Consider the following 17,435-nt stretch of genomic DNA (forward strand, 5'->3'; position numbering starts at 1 on the left):
TTTTCATTAAAAGACTGAACAGTCAAAGCAATTTTTTGCTACAAATCTATTCGTATACAGTGCCTTGAAAAAAGCAGACTAATGCTGTCATTCATATCATCACCAACCTTGAAATAATACTGTAAATGAAATCTGAAGTGCATAATGGCCCATTAGGATAAACAACCACATCCTCCAACCCCAACAATTACAGTTGTCCAAACAGATCAAACGAAACCTAGCTACACCTAGCACACAGTTAGGGCCAAAGGCATTTCTTGGTGGGGACAGAGGTGGGGGTGTGGTGGGGAGGAGATACTTTTAAGGCTGTAGAAGCTAATACCAAGGTCTTATTTGGGATGATGCATGCATAACACTAGAAAAGCCATAGTGCCCCCACCCCCCCATGCACTACACCCAAACTGTGTCCATAATAATCTGGGGACAACATACGAGTCATCAAAAGTGAGCTTGGGTCTCCGGACATTAGTGCTGCTGCTGGACAGAAGAGGCAGAGCTGCCCAGGACGTCATCTCCAGGTGACTGCTATCCATGAGGCCAGTAGTGATGGTAGAGGTGATGGTGGAAATGGTAGTGGTAGTGGTTGTGGTGGTGGCCGTGGCGGTGGCAGTGGCGGTAGCTGTGACAGTAGCTGTGACAATGGCAGTAGCAGTGACAGTGGCAATAGCAGTGTTGGTGACAGTGACGGTGGCAGAGGCTGACTTTTTTGGAGTGTCTCCCTCCTGGGAAAAAGGAGGACAAATAGCTTCCATTAGGTCCAGATTTTTAGAACTATCTCTTCACAACTGCCTTGAATGTCAAGCACATTAGGAAAGAAGGCAAGAAAAAAAGAAAACAATGCACGTGGTTTGAGAATAAATAGGTGACCCTGATATATTTCATGAACACCGTGAATCAACAGCTTTTGTTCTATGATGACATGAAACCCAAAGCTAATCAGGAGCTGTGATTACATAGCCCCACCATCCATTAAGAAAGCCATGGTAAAGGTCTAAATCCAGTAGGAAATTTGAGAGGAGAGGGGAAGGAAAAATATAGAGAAGAAGAGAGAGGAGGAGGAGGAGGGAAAGAGAAAAGGGGAGAGGGAGGAAGGGAGGGAAAGAAGGGGGAGGAAGGGGGGGAGAAAGAGAGAGATACTGAGATTCAATAAAGTCCTTGACCCTGATGTGGATATCTTTGATGAGGAAACCAGCCCCAAAGCTTTCTTTAGGGTAAGTAAAAATCTTCAGATCACTCTGCAAAATACTGAATACAGTTCAGCAAATACCAGGAAATTATACTGCAATTATCAATGCCCCAGCTGAACCGAAGCTGAAGCAGCCCTTTTGCTCAGGTGAGGTACTTGACAGGTTCTGGCTAAGTGAATGCTGTTGAGTCTTTGGATGGTCAAGCCCCATTTCAACCAGGTCCAAAATCAAATGAGTAGGAGACTTATGAGGGCTTCACTTTGAACTGTCATTGCTGTGGAGAGGATGGAGAAAGGAGGGGGTAAGATTTGTAATTATGTGACAGTGTGGTGTCACAGGACCACCTGCCATGTTCATGTGGCTGACTCTGCCCTCCCCACCTGGACACTGTGGGACCCTCCTAACTGTTCTTCCTCTGACCTACTTCCCAGGGGGCCTCCTCCTCCTTCTGCTCTTCTAAGCTGGTACCTTCCTGAGGTTGGTATGCCCCAAAGTTCACTCCTCAGCTCTCTTCTTTCTTGATCAGATTTGTCAATTTTATATATGTTGGCACAGGTTCAACAATAAGCAGATAAGTTCCAAATGGAGACCTCAATCTTACTCTCTCTCCAAAGTTCCAGACCTGCAGTTACCACCTCTGGACAGTTCCAGAAAGATGGCTATTAGCATCCCAAATTTCTCTCAAACCAAATTGATAACTCTTTCTGTTAATGGCAACATGGTCTACCCTGTCATCAAAGCTGGATTTCTCCATGTCGGTTAGGAGTTTCCAAATTGAGTTTGGCCCAGTTCCACAGGGAACTACAGTAGTCTCTGGGCTAGGGGCATTGGAACTGGGAAGGTAGGGGCTCCCCAGCTTGCATTCTATCTAAGATGCTCTGTTTTCATCAGCTTTATATATTGAAGTTCTGTAAATTATTTCATTTTGAAAAATGATAATGCTCCTAAAACTCTTTTTGAAAACCACTGCTTTATTTCATCTTTAATTTCTTCCTCTCCATTACCCTTACCCAATTAATTACAAATGCCTAATCATTGTATTTCCCCAACATCTCTCAAACTTGTCCCTTCTGCTCTCAAAGCCTCACAGTACGGGTGCTCATGGCTTCTCACCGAGACTAACAAATAGTCTCCTGGCCAGACTCCCAGCCTCCGAGCTAGCTTCTCCATCCGCCCTCAATCTGCTGCCTGCCAGCCGGAGCTTCCCAAACAAAGCTCCAGGCATTTCACTGCCCTGCACCCAGATACAAACTCAAGGCTGAAACTCCTTTGCTGGCATTCAAGGCCCTTCCTGATCTGGCTTCAGCTTTCTGCCTATCTCTGACTGTTCTCTTCCATGGACTTCGGCTCCGAACAAACGGAACACACTCCTGCTTTCTTCACGTTCCTAATTTGGTTAATGTGGAGCTTTAGATTTCTAAAAGCCTTCCTTTCATTTCTTTCTTTTTTTTCACCTCGTGATAATTTATTTCATTTATTACTTTTACTTTACTTTAAAATTTGTGATAAAATACATATATCATAAAGTTTACCATCTTAAACACATTCTGTTTATCTGATTCCTTTTGTTTTTAAACCCTACTCCTCTATTATGGCTCAGCTCAACACATGCCTCCTCCACCAGGAAAACTGCCTTATGTCTACAGCCAGAAGTGCTTTATCCACCTTGGACCATTCAGAGGCCTGTCTATATCCCTGCCCCAAGACAACAATCACCAGCTATTTTATATTCTACTCCTTTGAGCACATGTCTCATTGTTCACCTTAGACTGAGAGCACTGGGCTGTTGGGGGAGGGATAGTGTCATAAATCAGTATTCTCAGTGTTTGCAGAATGGATGCATGCATGTATGTGTGCATGCCTGCCTGGGTTAAAAGGGTCATTTTCAAGATAAAAGCCAAATGTGATATACTTCTTACATTCATGTGGATCTTTTCCACTTGATCCTGGACCTTCTGATTATCAAACAATTCTTACCAGCTAGAGCTCACTGAGATAAATGTGCTAAGAAGCTACATGTCTACAAATTGTTATGATGGATATGGAGAAAATAAAGATCATCATGGATTTTATTTAATCCAAATATGTAAAAGAATCAGAGCTGTAAGAAACTCCTAAGCCAGCTCCATGTTTCCACAGCCAGAGCCAGATTGGCCAAACAGTGGGGTCAGCCCAAGACCGTGCCACTTGTCTCCATGGGCAAGATACGTGTCAAGAACCCTGAAACATTATGCCTACCACACACAGCATTGATGGCAGTCCTGAAACATATGACTGGATATGGCTGAATTCAGCCATGATCATGTAAGTTTTATAAACATGTCATTTGTCCATACTCACCAACCCATTGAGTCAATAAACAGGACTTCATGCCGAAATGGAATAGAGAAGACTCTGAGAGCACAAAATTGCAAACACTTTTGGAGCTGGAAGAAGCCTTATAGATCATCTAGTCCAATCCACTCATTTTATGATCTCAGAGATGTTTCATGATTTTCCCAGGGTCATGGAGCAAATTTGTTGCAGTGCTAGCACTATACAAGTTAAGAATCAAGTCTCTTAACTCTCAGGCTAAGGTAAAAATTATCCCACAAAGTCTTCCAGATTTCAAATTATTAACAGAAAGAAGAAATGGCCCAAGAAGAGGCACCAATTGCTCACTCCTATTTTAGGGAACCTCAGTGATTTCCTTAAAAAAATGATACATTTCTAGGAGCAAATGTTATCATATTTATCATGTTTCCCCAGTAGTCCTTACATCTTGTGGAGATGACTTTGTAGATTCTTGTAAGCATTAGCATTGTCATAATAACATCTGTATTATTCACGTCACCTAATTATTTGTGACAATATACTAGGTACTATATAAAGAGAATTCCCTGGATATGGTGCATGCCCTCCAAAACCTTGAAATAGAAGAGAACATCAGTAGTTTGTAATACTAATTACATTCAGTATGAAAAATAGGATGGATAGTGTAATTACTGCTTGAATAGTTGGTTTAATTCCCAACATTATAGATCAGCATCTTTAAATGTGTACGCAAATATTATATGTATGCACACATATGAATTTAATATAAAAGTGACAACTTCATACTAGTGTAATTTTTTTATATTAGCAATAAAATTCACCTACATACATATGTCATCTCAATGATCTCTGAGGATGGAGGACTATTAATTGGGGTCTTTAAAGCTCAGAGGACTCATGGCCTTAATGGAGTATTAAATGGGCACTTTTGGTTCAGGGCCCACAAAGTTGGCACCAGACATGTGGAAACTTACTGAGTTTCACTCATTTGCTTTTAATATTACATTTAAAGGAGACGAGATGCATATGGATGTTATATCTGCACATACGTGGAAAGGTAGATACATTTGTTATTAATATTCATTAGCAGCACTGTTGCTGATGGTTTCCAGAGTTCATGTACCTATACCTGAGACAAATGAAAAGATAACTGTGTTTGGTATGAAAAGTGATACAAATTTCCAATTATCTATGGTAATTGAACAGCAGTGTAGAAAATCCAAAGGACTGGATAATCCTTTAGTTGGGCTTAGAACCATCATTGTGCAATTTTGGCAACAGATTCACCTTTTAAATTACATCCCATTTAGTCACTATTTAAAAAAAAATTCACATTTGCAAAGCTGGGTGGCGGGAAGATGCAACTTGAAGTTCCATCCCTAGTTTAGTGACCTTGGGCAATCCCATTTCATCCATTTGTTCTTTCATTCACTAAATGATCAGTGCCTACCATTTGCCAGATGCTGTGGTCAGTATTATGGAAGTGTCCTCATCCACCCCCAAGATATGAAGAGATTGGATCAAAAGATGTCCAAGACCCTGAGTCTCTCTGCATGTGCAATCCATTTGGGAAAGCAAAACAGAAAATTAATACAAAATGAAAAATTCATCCTGAGTTGGAATAATTGAGATTTGAAATAAGGGAGAGTTTGTGTATTTGTACACACACACACACACACACACACACACACCCTATATTTCCTCTCTGCCTCTTCCTGTCTTCCCCCTGAAACATCTCTATCTGGTCAAGTCAAGTTTAATGAGCTGTGTTAACTTGTTTCTACCTGACGATTATAATATTTCTTCCAAGATGCTTACATTTACAGATATCCCTTTGAAAGTAGCACAGAATTTGCCTTCACTTCTCTTAGGTTTGGTAGAGGTGATTTGTCCAGTCATGGAGATGTTTTTGTCTTGACTGAAGGGACCATTATTGCCACTGACATTTCTACGGCGTGGAGGGTCCTCTGGCAGTGGGGAAAGTGGAGGAGGGAACAGCTTTTCTTCCTTTCTTCTATTTGCTCTCCTAGATGAATTATTTCTGTGGAAACAAGACGTGTAGGGTGTCATAAAGTCTTATCTGTATTCTGATTTCCCCCATTACACTGGTACTTTCAGCTAAAGCTATATTTTATTTGATGACCCTTTATTTATGGTGAAGAGTATGTATAAAATGTATATAGACATAGATATAGATATTTTTATAGGTCTCTCTCTCTATATATAGATAGATGCATACATATGTATCCAAGAATAAACACATGACATTGAAGCAGAACTCCATGATAAATCTAAATGTCTAATAGAGTGTGCTGTAGTGTGATATTTGCAACCCCTCAAGATTACTGTTAATTAGATTTTTGTGGAAAATACAATACAGACTTTAATCCCATCATTTTCAGGATTGTTCCTACCTATTTTGCCCTAGGACTTTAACTGCACAATCATGCAATAAATGGTATAATAAACAATCAGTGGAAGAATATTTTCTTAAGAAATATTATGCTTATATATTGCTTAGAAAAAATAATGCACTAAATACTATTGTGACACATTGCAAATTGTATGTACAAAATGTTCTACCTCAATGCCAAGGCATAATGAGCCCCTGACCTTAAATCGTTATGCTGAAGTACTGATGTACTTCACTTTACAAAACTCCATTTAAAAATATTTTTGGTTATATTGACACAAGACATCTGCAATCCTAAAAGTATTCTCATACTTTCAAACTGATTTATCTGCCCATTAAATGGGCACCATCAAATAGACTGAGACTTCAAATAAAACAGAACAACTAAAACCTTATGCTAGCTGCTTAACATGGTAATTGGGTCATAGATTTTCATTTTAGTTACTGTCTTAGACTAATCAATGAAGATTACTTGAATTTTAATCTTTTCTTAGACAACTAATATTGCACTGTGCAGCCATTTACTTTTCATGATTATTGACTACAATTTTCAATAGCAAATTAAGTCAACAAGAATTTATGTTTTCCTCTTGGTCAATTTCAGTCAGTGTCTAGAAATATAGATTTACAATATCTCAAGGCAACAAATCAAAGATGAACAAGCATTCAAGTGGTCTGATTTCCTGAAATGGTAGAAGTCAATGCAGTCTCATTGTCCTACTTCCACTGTGTTGCCCAAATTTGCCAACTGTAATAACATATGTCATCTTGTCCATCTTTTGTTTCAGAAATGTGGCCCATGACAATTTTTGTCATGTAATAAACTTTTTAAAAAATCTTTACTGTTGCTGCCATTATCTTAATTGATTAAAATTAATTTTAAAATACTTGCCAGTAGGTTTTATAAATTGCTTTGACATGTATAACCATTTTAAGATGGTTGTGAGACCTGAATAAAATGATGGTGAACGTATGAATTAAGTTTCTTGTCCATGAGGAAGCTCCACAAACATTAGACCACATTAAGTATAATAATTACAGAAGCACTAGACGATTGGGAATTTACATATACAGATGTCAAGCATTGCTGTGGCATATACAGGAGGTGGATGGTTTGTTAGTTGTAAATACTCTCCCTCTGCTTGAGCTGGCTGAGAAGCCAGTGTGGCCTGCAAGGGGAAGAATTGCTTCTGAGAGGCATTTGATTTGCCATTGGCTACTACAGTCACACAAAGTCTTCCCATCTGCCACTGAACTCACCAGCAGAGACTCTGGGAATTCTGTACAGGGAACAATAGTAACCTGGCCCCCTTTCCATCTGCCTGGTAGTGACCTAGAACCATGGGGCCTTTAATGATTTCCTCGGTGAAATATACCCAGAGAGCATCTTCTAGAGGCCACTCTGTCACTGTTATGGGTTACAACTACAAGAACGGCTTTTGCTTCTTTGCTCTTTTAATAGGCCAGAGGAGGACAGGAGACAAGGAGAAGAGCATCCCTATCCCCATTCCATCCGCCAGAGGTCCTGCTGATGGTTCAAGCTCCAAAGAAGGGGGAATAAGTTCAGCAGGGTCCTTTTGCTGGAGGATGGGAAACCCCAGCTGTCATAGTCTGCTGTGGCATCTTTTCTAGGTTTAGAATATTCAAGATTCTAGGTTTAGAATATTCATTCAGAAAAGTGAATGTTGTCTCATAGAAATTTCCAAGGATTTGGTTTGAAGAGTCAGTAAGACATAAAGGAGCAGACAGAGCTTGAGGAAAGGTTTCCCTGGAAAAGACCCCTAAGAGGGCAGTCCTTGCTACATTGTTCTACTTCAGAGATTTTTCCAGAGACTTGAATCTGTTTGATAAGCACAAGAAACTGATTGAGGCCCTTCCTGAATGATAAATGCTACAAGGGAAGCACTGCTTTCCCATGTACTAGAAAGGCAGAAACACTATAAGGACCGTGGCTTAAGGACACCATTTGACAAGAACCAATTCAAATGACTAGACCTTTACTTAATACTTGGTCATCTCTCTTCCATAAGATGAGGAAAGTGACAGGCCACTGGGTCACTTAAGGAGACTAGTAGGGGAAACTGATGGGTGTGGCAACATCCTACCATCCCCTATCTCTTCCTTTTGCCTTCAGGTGATCTGAATTGGTCAAAGCCTGGGAACTGAGGAGATGTTGCCACCATAGCTATGCCACTTTAGTCCTTCCTTCTTGGAAGGTCTTGGAATGATCACGTGGGCCCACTGGGGTAGCATGCTTCCTTACGTGTCTGGTACAACCTGAGGTGAAGGATGTCAGCTTGCTCTATTGGAAGGGTCTCTAGTTCTGAGAACTCCAAATATGTGAAGGGGTGTTTCACAGCAAAGTTATATCAGCAAATACAGACATGCCTCACAAGTGGCTACCAATCCTCAGGGAGAGGGGCAGCCCAGGGCTCAAATCTCATTACATAGAGCAGATCTAGTATTAATCGGTCTTTTTGTACCTTTCATCTCAAAACAACAAAGATCCAGACAAATGTAAGCTGATAACTTATTTCCGACATCTTATCTGTGGCAGATTGATGCCATATCACTGATGTTAAACAGTAATCTGTGAAATCAATTGTTAGCAGCAGTTAGCCAGATTGCCTCTCTGCTATGGGCTGCTAATAGGCTTCAAAACTGGGCTTTGATGGAAGTAATCTCTAATGTTGAATGAATTTATGGCAATAATTACTCAGACGGAATGGTTCAAGTAGCTGACATGATTGTTAGTTAAGTGATATTTATAAGACAGAAGGAACTCGGTCACAATGCTTGGTAGAAACAGAGGGCAGGACTTCTCTGGGGAAGGCTGATGCTATTTGAGTGAAAGGGGGGCAAGGAAGGCTCCTGCCCAACTCTAGAACCTTTCACACATAGAAGGGAGAAGAGATATCAGCCAGATGTAATCAAAGTATCCCTTCCTAGCTGGCTTCCCCTGACACAGAACTATCCCAGGGGGATGACAACTCCTAGATAGCTTCTCTCTCTATCCTCCCCAAACATGTCATTGCCCCAGCCTCTGTGGAGTTCAGGATGTAGCCACTGGTCCTCAGGCTTTGTATTAATGTTAAGTACTGACATGAAGGAGGAAGCAGCTGTGTCATCCTGTCAAGATCAAGGGGTTGCTTTCCCAGGGAAATTGGTTAATCACCATCAGAACTGAACTCTGGCCAGAAGCAGGTGATCTGCTTAAAGTGATAGGGGTTCTCTTGATGCTTACTCTTTAATTTATTTACTTAGTTTTGCTAAAAGTTCCTTTCCACTGATTTCAGTGATCAATCTGAGTTGGAGTAAAGAAATCTTGCTAAAAGCTCATGGAGTCACCCCAAATCGGGCAGTTTGTGTTCCACCCTTAATCACACCCTTGTTAGGCCAGTGGCTGGGGACAACTGTCAGGCCTGGACTAAGGGACTCCTGTTTTCTTATCTTACATTCCTCTGGGGCAGGATCCCCCAAATGGGTTCAGTTGGGATTTCTTAGGATCCTGAACAACCATACAGAGCCAGGGCAAACTCACTCTCTAGTGTTGGGAGGCTTGTGGGGTGGGGCTGGTGAGATGCAAGGAGGGAGCAAGCAGATAGTTGTGGTATCCTCCAGGCGCTGCTTCTTCTCAGGGATCTTCTCTGCAACGTCTGTTGGCTTTAATAGGGGAAAAAAAAAAAAAACACAGACCTTGAAATACATGACACACTCAGACAACCACATTTTGCACATTAAAAATAAGCAAGATGTACACTTTCCTTCTATTTTAACTTCTAGATTAGGTAGGAGATTTAAATGTGCAACTTTCATCAGACAGAAAGGCAATCAGCCTTGCCTAGTTTAGTCCTACAAAGAAGGTGGCATTTGAGAGAGCTGAACTGTGCTGTGAACCTCTGATTAAAGATTGGGTGGCACAGGAATCTCATAACAAAAGTAAAGAGAATCTATAATTTTCAGACACTTCTCCCATCAGCAATACCCCCACAGTAGTTTAGAATAGTAGTTTAGAAACTAACATTGTAACTCTAACATAAATCCTGTCCAAGCAGCATGGGGATTGTGGGTGACATATAAAGGTCTCTTATACAATCAATTCCATGCAAAGAGATGAATCATGTGCAAGGCACGCCTTTGGACCTTCGCATGTGCTGGTCCTGAAGGTACATTTTACCCCTGATTGTACTGTTGTCATCACTAAGAGTGGAGAGTCAGTGGTAGAGCAAGGGCCCCAGACTTCTTGGTCCCTATTTTGAAATACAGGTTGACTATCTCTTATCCCAAATGCTTGTGATTGGAAGTGTTTCAGATTTCAAATTTTGTTTCTGATTTGGGATATTTGGGTTATACACTGCTTGAGCATTCCCAATTTGAAAATCCAAAATCCCAAATGCTCCAATGAGCATTTCCTTTGAGCAGCATGTTGGTGTTCAAAAAGTTTCAGATTTTGGAGCATTTAGAATTTCAGATCTTTAGAGTTGGGATGCTCAACCTGTACTGTCATTGGATATGTTGGTGCACAACTCAGAGTAAATACCCTCTGTTTTTTAACTTGTAAAGTAAAGCTGAATGGAGATTTAAATCATTCTCACAGTATCCTATTCAGTAGAATGGCCTGGGTACAGCTGGGGCTGCTCGTCAATGAGGAATCAGAGCCAATTCTGGCCATACCTAAGTCTTTCTCGGAAAGGGACAGAATAAAGAATAAATGGGGAAAGGACTAGCCACTTCATCTCTAGCCACTATGACAGCTTTGGAAATAATGTTACTCAAATATCATCATGAGATAATGTTACTCTAAAAAACTACCCTGAGATCTGGAGATACAATGGAATGAGCTTATTGGATACAACTCATCTCTCATCTCTCTATACATATTTCAAATGGAAAGGGCCATTCCAGATTTCACCTTCTGACTAGATTTTGTAGCCCTGGAATGTAGCCTTAACCTCCTGCAGGTGAGATTTTGACAGGTCAAACCTACTACATAGGTCAATGACCCCAATAGGCTGGGCAGAACACATGTCTGGTAGGAGCCAGGATACTCAAAGTATAATCAGGCCGTGGGGATGCTACTGTTTGCCCAGATAAATGAACAAGCCCCAGAGGATGCATCTGGACATTGGGGGCACTTGGGTGCCCTGCTGATGATGGCATGTGGGACTTCACAGCAATGATACATGAGTCCATGAAAATTGAAGCAGCTTAAGGAGCTGACTCCAGGAATTGGCTGCCTGGGGAAGGAAACTCTTCATGTTTTTCTTTCCTACACATCACAATCTCTCATGTGCCATACTGGACCCTCTTTTCACTGGCTGAATAACCCTGATCACTCCTAGGGCTTTCTCCCTGTTCGTGTCAAATACTGCATTTCCCATGGAAAGCATCATTGCCTTCACCAAAGTCTGCAATCTACTGCCATTGGTCTCCTTGAAAGTAAGACTCAAGATCAAGTTAGCCACTGCTCACAATCACTTGGCAGGCCAGTTTGGATAGCTTACCTTGTGCTTACGTTTGCCTTTAGGGGCCGGTTTTTCCACTACTGCAGCAGCAGTCTGACGCTTGGGTTTTGTGACAGTCTCCTTGTGGTCTGGCTTGGCAGGTGCTGCTTGGAGTGAGTTGTGGCCAGGTACTCTAGAGAGTAAGTCAAGGTTGATCTTCACCCACAGGTTTTTAAGATTCTCGTGATCTCGTAGAGGGGACAGAAGCTCAGTTTGCATAACAGGAATGGGTGAAAAAGTTGGCTCCTCGTTATTGATGGATAAGTTGTTGTTGCTGTTGTTGCCACTGATTAAGGTGCTGAGGGTCAGGTTGGCACCACAGGTTTCCTTGGATTTGGCAGTATTACTTCCAGGAACAATGCAAGGAGGCAGAACTTTGATCTGCAGGGTCTCTTCCTGATCTGTGTTGGAGTCAGACGTAGACGAATCTGTTTCAATGAATTCCCGGGACTTTGGCACAACCTTGCCAGGCCCTCTGTACTTCTTCTTCTCGGCAGCCAAGGGGATGTTAGGCCTTGGTTCTTTCCTAGGAACTGGTTTGTGGGCAGTGGCTTTGTTGCGGCCTCTTGGTGGGTCAGGAAGCTCCACGCTTTCTTTTTCTTTGGGAGTGCTGCTGATAATATTTGGTTTGGGCCAGGTAAACTCATCAATGCTGGTGTTCTTCTCAACCTTTTTGGGCTGTTTTTTCCCAATTGTCCTTTGAGAAGCTGTCTCAATAGTTGCTGACAACTTATGCTTCAAAGCCTTTGTTTCCGGAGTTTTCTGGGTGGGCCGTGGACGGGCTTTTTCCCTAACGAGACTGAGGAGAGGCCTTTCTTTGGGTTCAGCCAGGATCTGGCTGGGGTTTGTCTTCACTTTGATCTGGACTTCCATTGGTTGGATGATAGGAGGAGGCAGAGAAATCGTCTCCATGGGTGTTTCATTTTGGCCACAAATAAATGACTTGTTCTGGGATGTCACTTTGTTAAGCCATTTATCCAGCTGCCACTTGTTGGTTGAGGGTGGCTCAGGCTACAGATTGAGAAACAGCAGCAATAATGAATTTCACATTTGGGAAGAATTCAGGAGAACTCTCAGAACAGTGACTGCTTGTTAATAAAAGCTTTGGATGTTAAGTGACCATTCACATATACACACACACACACACTTTCATATACACTCATGCATGCACGCACACACTATCCACAATGATCTAATTACCTAGATAACCAGATACAAGCCAGTTATAGTCTACTTATTTAAATGAATTTCTACTCCTCCTCCGAAAATATTCTCTACTCTGGCCAGGAAGAAAAGAATTATTCACAGAGAGATGTTCCAGAGGGTGGGCAGGGGTACTTGGGAGGAAAACCTCTTCCTAAATCCTTTGGCAGGAATCATCACTGAACCTCTCACCAAGAGGCAGAGGTATTAGTCTCTGATCCTGAAAAGGAATGTAAGTGTGCCTCAAGTGTAACTCAAAAGGAAAGGCTTTCCATCTGCCAAAATGCCAGTGCCTCCTATGTGGTGCTGTCATTCACTGCAAACAGAGCAGGTCTTTTGTATTTTTTACCAAAGTATAAAAAGATTTACCTTTCAAAAAAAAAAAAAAAAAAGAAAAAGAAAAAAGAAAAAAAACCACTGCACTTTCCTTGGCATATGAGCAATAACCAATTTATGGGAACATGCATGCAGACATTAGTGTCCACTGTTAAGCCATGGAAATGATGCGTACCATTCAGAGTGGATTCCCAGCTATGAATTCTGCCAGTTGAACTAAAAGAGCCATCATTTTAGTAGAAGAGCTCTTCTTTTGAAAGCCATCAGCTAAGGCTTATGGCACCAGCCAAGAGAGGGTGACAAAATTAAAAACACTTGAGTAGCTATGATTCCAACATGTGCAGGACAATGGCCGGTGAGAGTTGAAGAAACTGTACCAGCTGCCACTGTAGGCAGCACAGCTCTGGGGTTGAGAACATCACCTATGGCAACACTGGGATCTGGGTTTCAGTCCTGGCTCAACCACTGTCTATTTGGCAGATCTTGGGCAAGTTCTTTTCTAACTTCTCAGAACCTTATTCTCTCATCTGTAAAACAAAGGCAATAATAGCAAGTACCCTAGAGGGTTGTTAATGAGAATGAAAGATGAAAATGCAAGTCAAGAACATAGCACAGTGCTTGGCACATGGTCCATGTTTTGTAAGGGTTTGCTATTATTAATAGCAGTAATATTACTGCTGCCTCCTTCTATTCTTCTTTTCTGATTTTGGAAAAACAAGTGTATGAAGAACCATAGTGGGTGGGATTTGCTCACTGTACCAGGTGCAGGCTCAGGGGGACGGAGCAGCTATCCTGGACTCAGAGAAGATGGGAAGCAAATTCCTTTATTTTGAAATTATTATTATTTTATGGGGCTGTGTTAAATGTTTTCACGAGTTATTATCAAATGCACTTGGAGGATGCAAATTGAAATAAAAACATGTGACGTTTCAACCATCATTTTACCTTTAAGGAAAGCCATACTTCTTGGGTCTTATTTCCAAATGGCAATTCATACTTTAATTACTTTAATCTAGAGCAAAGGTTGGCATCCCCATGGCCAGAAGTGGCTTCTGACTGGCTTCACTGGTTCTCTCAAAAGAGAAACTGCTAGACAAGTTATTACTATTCTAGTTTTTCATGTGAGGGAGCTTGAGGCTCAGAGTAGCTAAGTGAGTCATACAGCAACTCAGTCACCTGACAAGAAACGTACAAATATTAGGGACTGTCCAGATAGATGTTTTAAGGAAAAAAATGCTAGAAAATAAATACCTGGAAACTTTTCTGAAGTAGTTATTGTGCTAAAGTAATTATTGTGCTGAAAACGTGTGTGTGTGTGTGTGTGTGTGTGTGTGTGCTGGCAGTGATTGGACAGGCAGATCGTACTTGGGGCCCTGGCACCCTCACCCACCTCTGGAGTGGCCACACGAGGTGCTTCATTGGATTCGCTGTCAGTGGTGCTGCTTTCAGTGTCTGAGTCCGATTCTGAGCTGCTCTCTGACTCGCTGGAGCTGCCAGATCCCCCGCTGGCTTGCACTGCAGGTGGGGGCTGGGGTGTGGCCAAGGGTGGGCTGAAAGAAAAATGGCATTGTTCATTGCCTCATTCAGTCTCAAACCAGATGGAAAATAGCTCAGTTCAGTATAAGGCCTATAATCTGTGAGCTACAGGCAAAGTGACGTGTACGGGCCACATTTTACAGATGGGAAACCTGAGGCTCAGAAGGCCCAGGGACCCGCTCAAGGACAAAGGTTTGAGGAGAGCCAGATCTGCGTATCCAAATTCCTTGGGTTTCCATCACATTGCCTTGCCTCCCAGAAAAGCCTTGCAGCTCTCACTCCACATGAAAAGTTTAAGCCAAAGTTGCATACCTTCTGGATGCAGGTATAAAAGTAGACCCTTAGATGTTTAACTGTTCCTCTTTTTTCAGTTAAGATAATTTTTCATTTTCTGTTGCCATTTTGTTCAATACCCCACAGTTTGTTGAGGGGCTCTGATCTTAGCTAAACGTACGGTATAGTTCTATCACCAAGAATGGGTGAGTTCAACCATCATTTTAACTGGAGGAAACTGATGCCTGGAAAGAGGGCAGGCATTGCTTCTTCCCCACAACTAGCTGGAGAGCTGAAACTAGCACCTAGCACTGTGGCCACCCAGCAACCTCAAAGGGCAGTGGCTGTACTGAGTCCTGTCACTGCTGAGGGCTTGGTGCTCGGCACCAGAGTGACTATGGTTGGTCCTCAGTTGCTGTCTGTTGAGTGTATGAATAAGGTAATGAAAGGATGCACTCCTCAGCCTCCTCCACCATTTTCATAAACTCTTTGTAAAACTTTTACCAGGAAGTATGATCATAAGTGACAAAACAGCTGTCATGATTGATTTCAAATTTGTGAAGCTGACCAAGCAAAGCATTTGGAAAGTGACACCATTTGCTACTTTGCTTTTATTGATAATCCATATTCCTCCTTACCGATCGTTTGCTCTCTGTGCCCCATCACAAATCAACTTCAGCTGCCTCTTGGCACCCTAGGGTATGTCACTGCCTTTCTGTCCTTTTGTTCATTGTCTCTTTGGACTGAGTTTTGCACTGCTTTCTCTCAGAAATGGGGCTAAATCTTGGGGGATGGTTCATGCCCCCAACCCAGGCCCTCACAAAAGCCTCTTCTCCAACATTCCAGCCCTCACCCACTGAGCTGGAGCCATACAGAGCTGCTGCTTGGGAAGCAATAGGATCCTTTTGAAGTCAGTGTGGGCTCCTCATCAGTTACTACCCAGTGTAGAGAGCCTTTCCATCCCCTATGCCTTCTGTCCCTGAAGACTGGCCCTTTAATATCCCAAGTAGGCATTTTCTTTCATCGAGCAAAAGTTCATTTTAAAATGCTATCTGCAAGTACATTCCTCTGCCAAGTGTACCAAGAGATTAGGAGAAGCACAAGAAACAAGGGACTAAGTATATCTCCTGAGAACTGTGTGTGTTTCTTCAGGGGTCGGGGGAGAGGCAGAGACCTATAACTCAGGGCTCTTATTTCCCTGCAATCCTTTGCAGATCTCTCTTTAGTGTCAGTAATGACTCCATATTTATGCAAAGGACTCTTTAAATCTAATCAATTGTTTTTGTCTTTGGTTACTAAATAAAGATTGAGAGAACATAAATCTAAGTGAGACTAATCAGAGATTAGGCTAACTTGGCCTCAATTCCCCCCAAGTAAACTTTCAAATATAACACAGAGCATCTGCAACACTGAGAATACTGGGTGGTAGATTTAGGGATAAAATCTAATTTGTATCCACATTTATGATTCTCAAGTGCAAAGTCTGCATCCTAGTATTCTTTCACATCTATGCATCAATTTCTGGCTTCTCATAAGAAACTGGTCATCCTGATGTTATTGAACTAAAATATACTAGATTTACTTTGGCATTTTTCTTGATAGAGTTTCATTTACTGGATCATTTTTGAGCAATTCCTGTAAAAAACCCAAACAATATCAGGGATTATTCCTTCAAAACCAAATGTATTGAGATGATATACCTGAAGTACACGTTTTATTTACCAAAATCAACATATTCCTCAGCTAAATCAAAGTTTCGCAAATTTAGTAGGAAACTTGGTGTGTGTGTGTGTGTGTGTGTGTGTGTGTGTTTTGTATATGTGTTCCTGATCCCAAGCCCTTCTGAGGACAGATGTATTTTGGTATTCAGATTTTTAAAAGTTTTAACATATAATATGCTCAATGTATCTCATATATAATACTCCCAGTGGTATGTGGAGAAGTACTCCTATGGTTTTATGGATAAAAACCATATATGAAAAAATTGACTATACTTATATTTATAAGTAGATATAAATATAGACATTAAATAAAAACTATTTCAAATATAAGGGCAACCTTGACTGACACCTCATGAAATGAGACCTGAAATTATTTCTCCTAAAAATTCTTTTAGCTAAATCTGTTGCTGTGTTCTCAGGTAGGATGCCATGGACAGTCAACGTTGACAATGACCACTTAGGGGAAATTAGTATAAAAAGAAGAAGTACCTCAGCTTTTCATACTCACACATAGATATTTGGGAATGAGCGGGAAGGGGGACTTTAATTCAGGGAAAACAACAGGAGAACTCAAACTGAGGGTGAAGGACTTCAGTGTCTTAATGAGAAAGAATTGCTTTCTTGGGGCAGTTGGAAACAGAGAGAGGCAACATTAATGGAAGGGAATAGCAGTTGTTTGCTCTCCCCAACACCTTCCTGTGCTTCTACTCTTCATCTGCTGCTCGTGGGCTTGCTGGAGACTCTGGCTGCACCCAGTCTGCTAAGGAATGTAGGCTACACATCTGAGTCTGGGTATCACTTCCTGCGGGCCCACCTTTCACCCAGCCGGGATCACTCCCAGGATAGAAAGTGAACACAAAACCAAAACATTGTCTTCACAAGCAGGATAAACATCAATATCAGAATAATTGGCCTAGGGCCCTGGTCTTGTCTAGAATCCACCATGGAA

At 41.7% G+C, this 17,435-nt stretch overlaps 1 protein-coding gene across 1 annotated transcript in view; it reads right to left on the minus strand.

Annotated features, from left to right (window-relative positions):
* Positions 1-17,435, minus strand: part of AFF2 (ALF transcription elongation factor 2) — a 318,848-nt gene that overhangs the window by 21,744 nt on the left and 279,669 nt on the right. The window contains exons 10-14 of the mRNA XM_069464177.1: positions 14,347-14,506; positions 11,418-12,428; positions 9,455-9,576; positions 5,319-5,541; positions 433-722 (exon numbers count right to left, since the gene is read on the minus strand). Coding sequence (XP_069320278.1) covers positions 433-722; positions 5,319-5,541; positions 9,455-9,576; positions 11,418-12,428; positions 14,347-14,506 — 1,806 coding nt within the window. The remainder of the gene's footprint in view (positions 1-432; positions 723-5,318; positions 5,542-9,454; positions 9,577-11,417; positions 12,429-14,346; positions 14,507-17,435) is intronic.

This window comes from Eulemur rufifrons, chromosome 30, assembly GCF_041146395.1.
Source record: "Eulemur rufifrons isolate Redbay chromosome 30, OSU_ERuf_1, whole genome shotgun sequence".
NCBI lineage: Eukaryota > Metazoa > Chordata > Mammalia > Primates > Lemuridae > Eulemur > Eulemur rufifrons.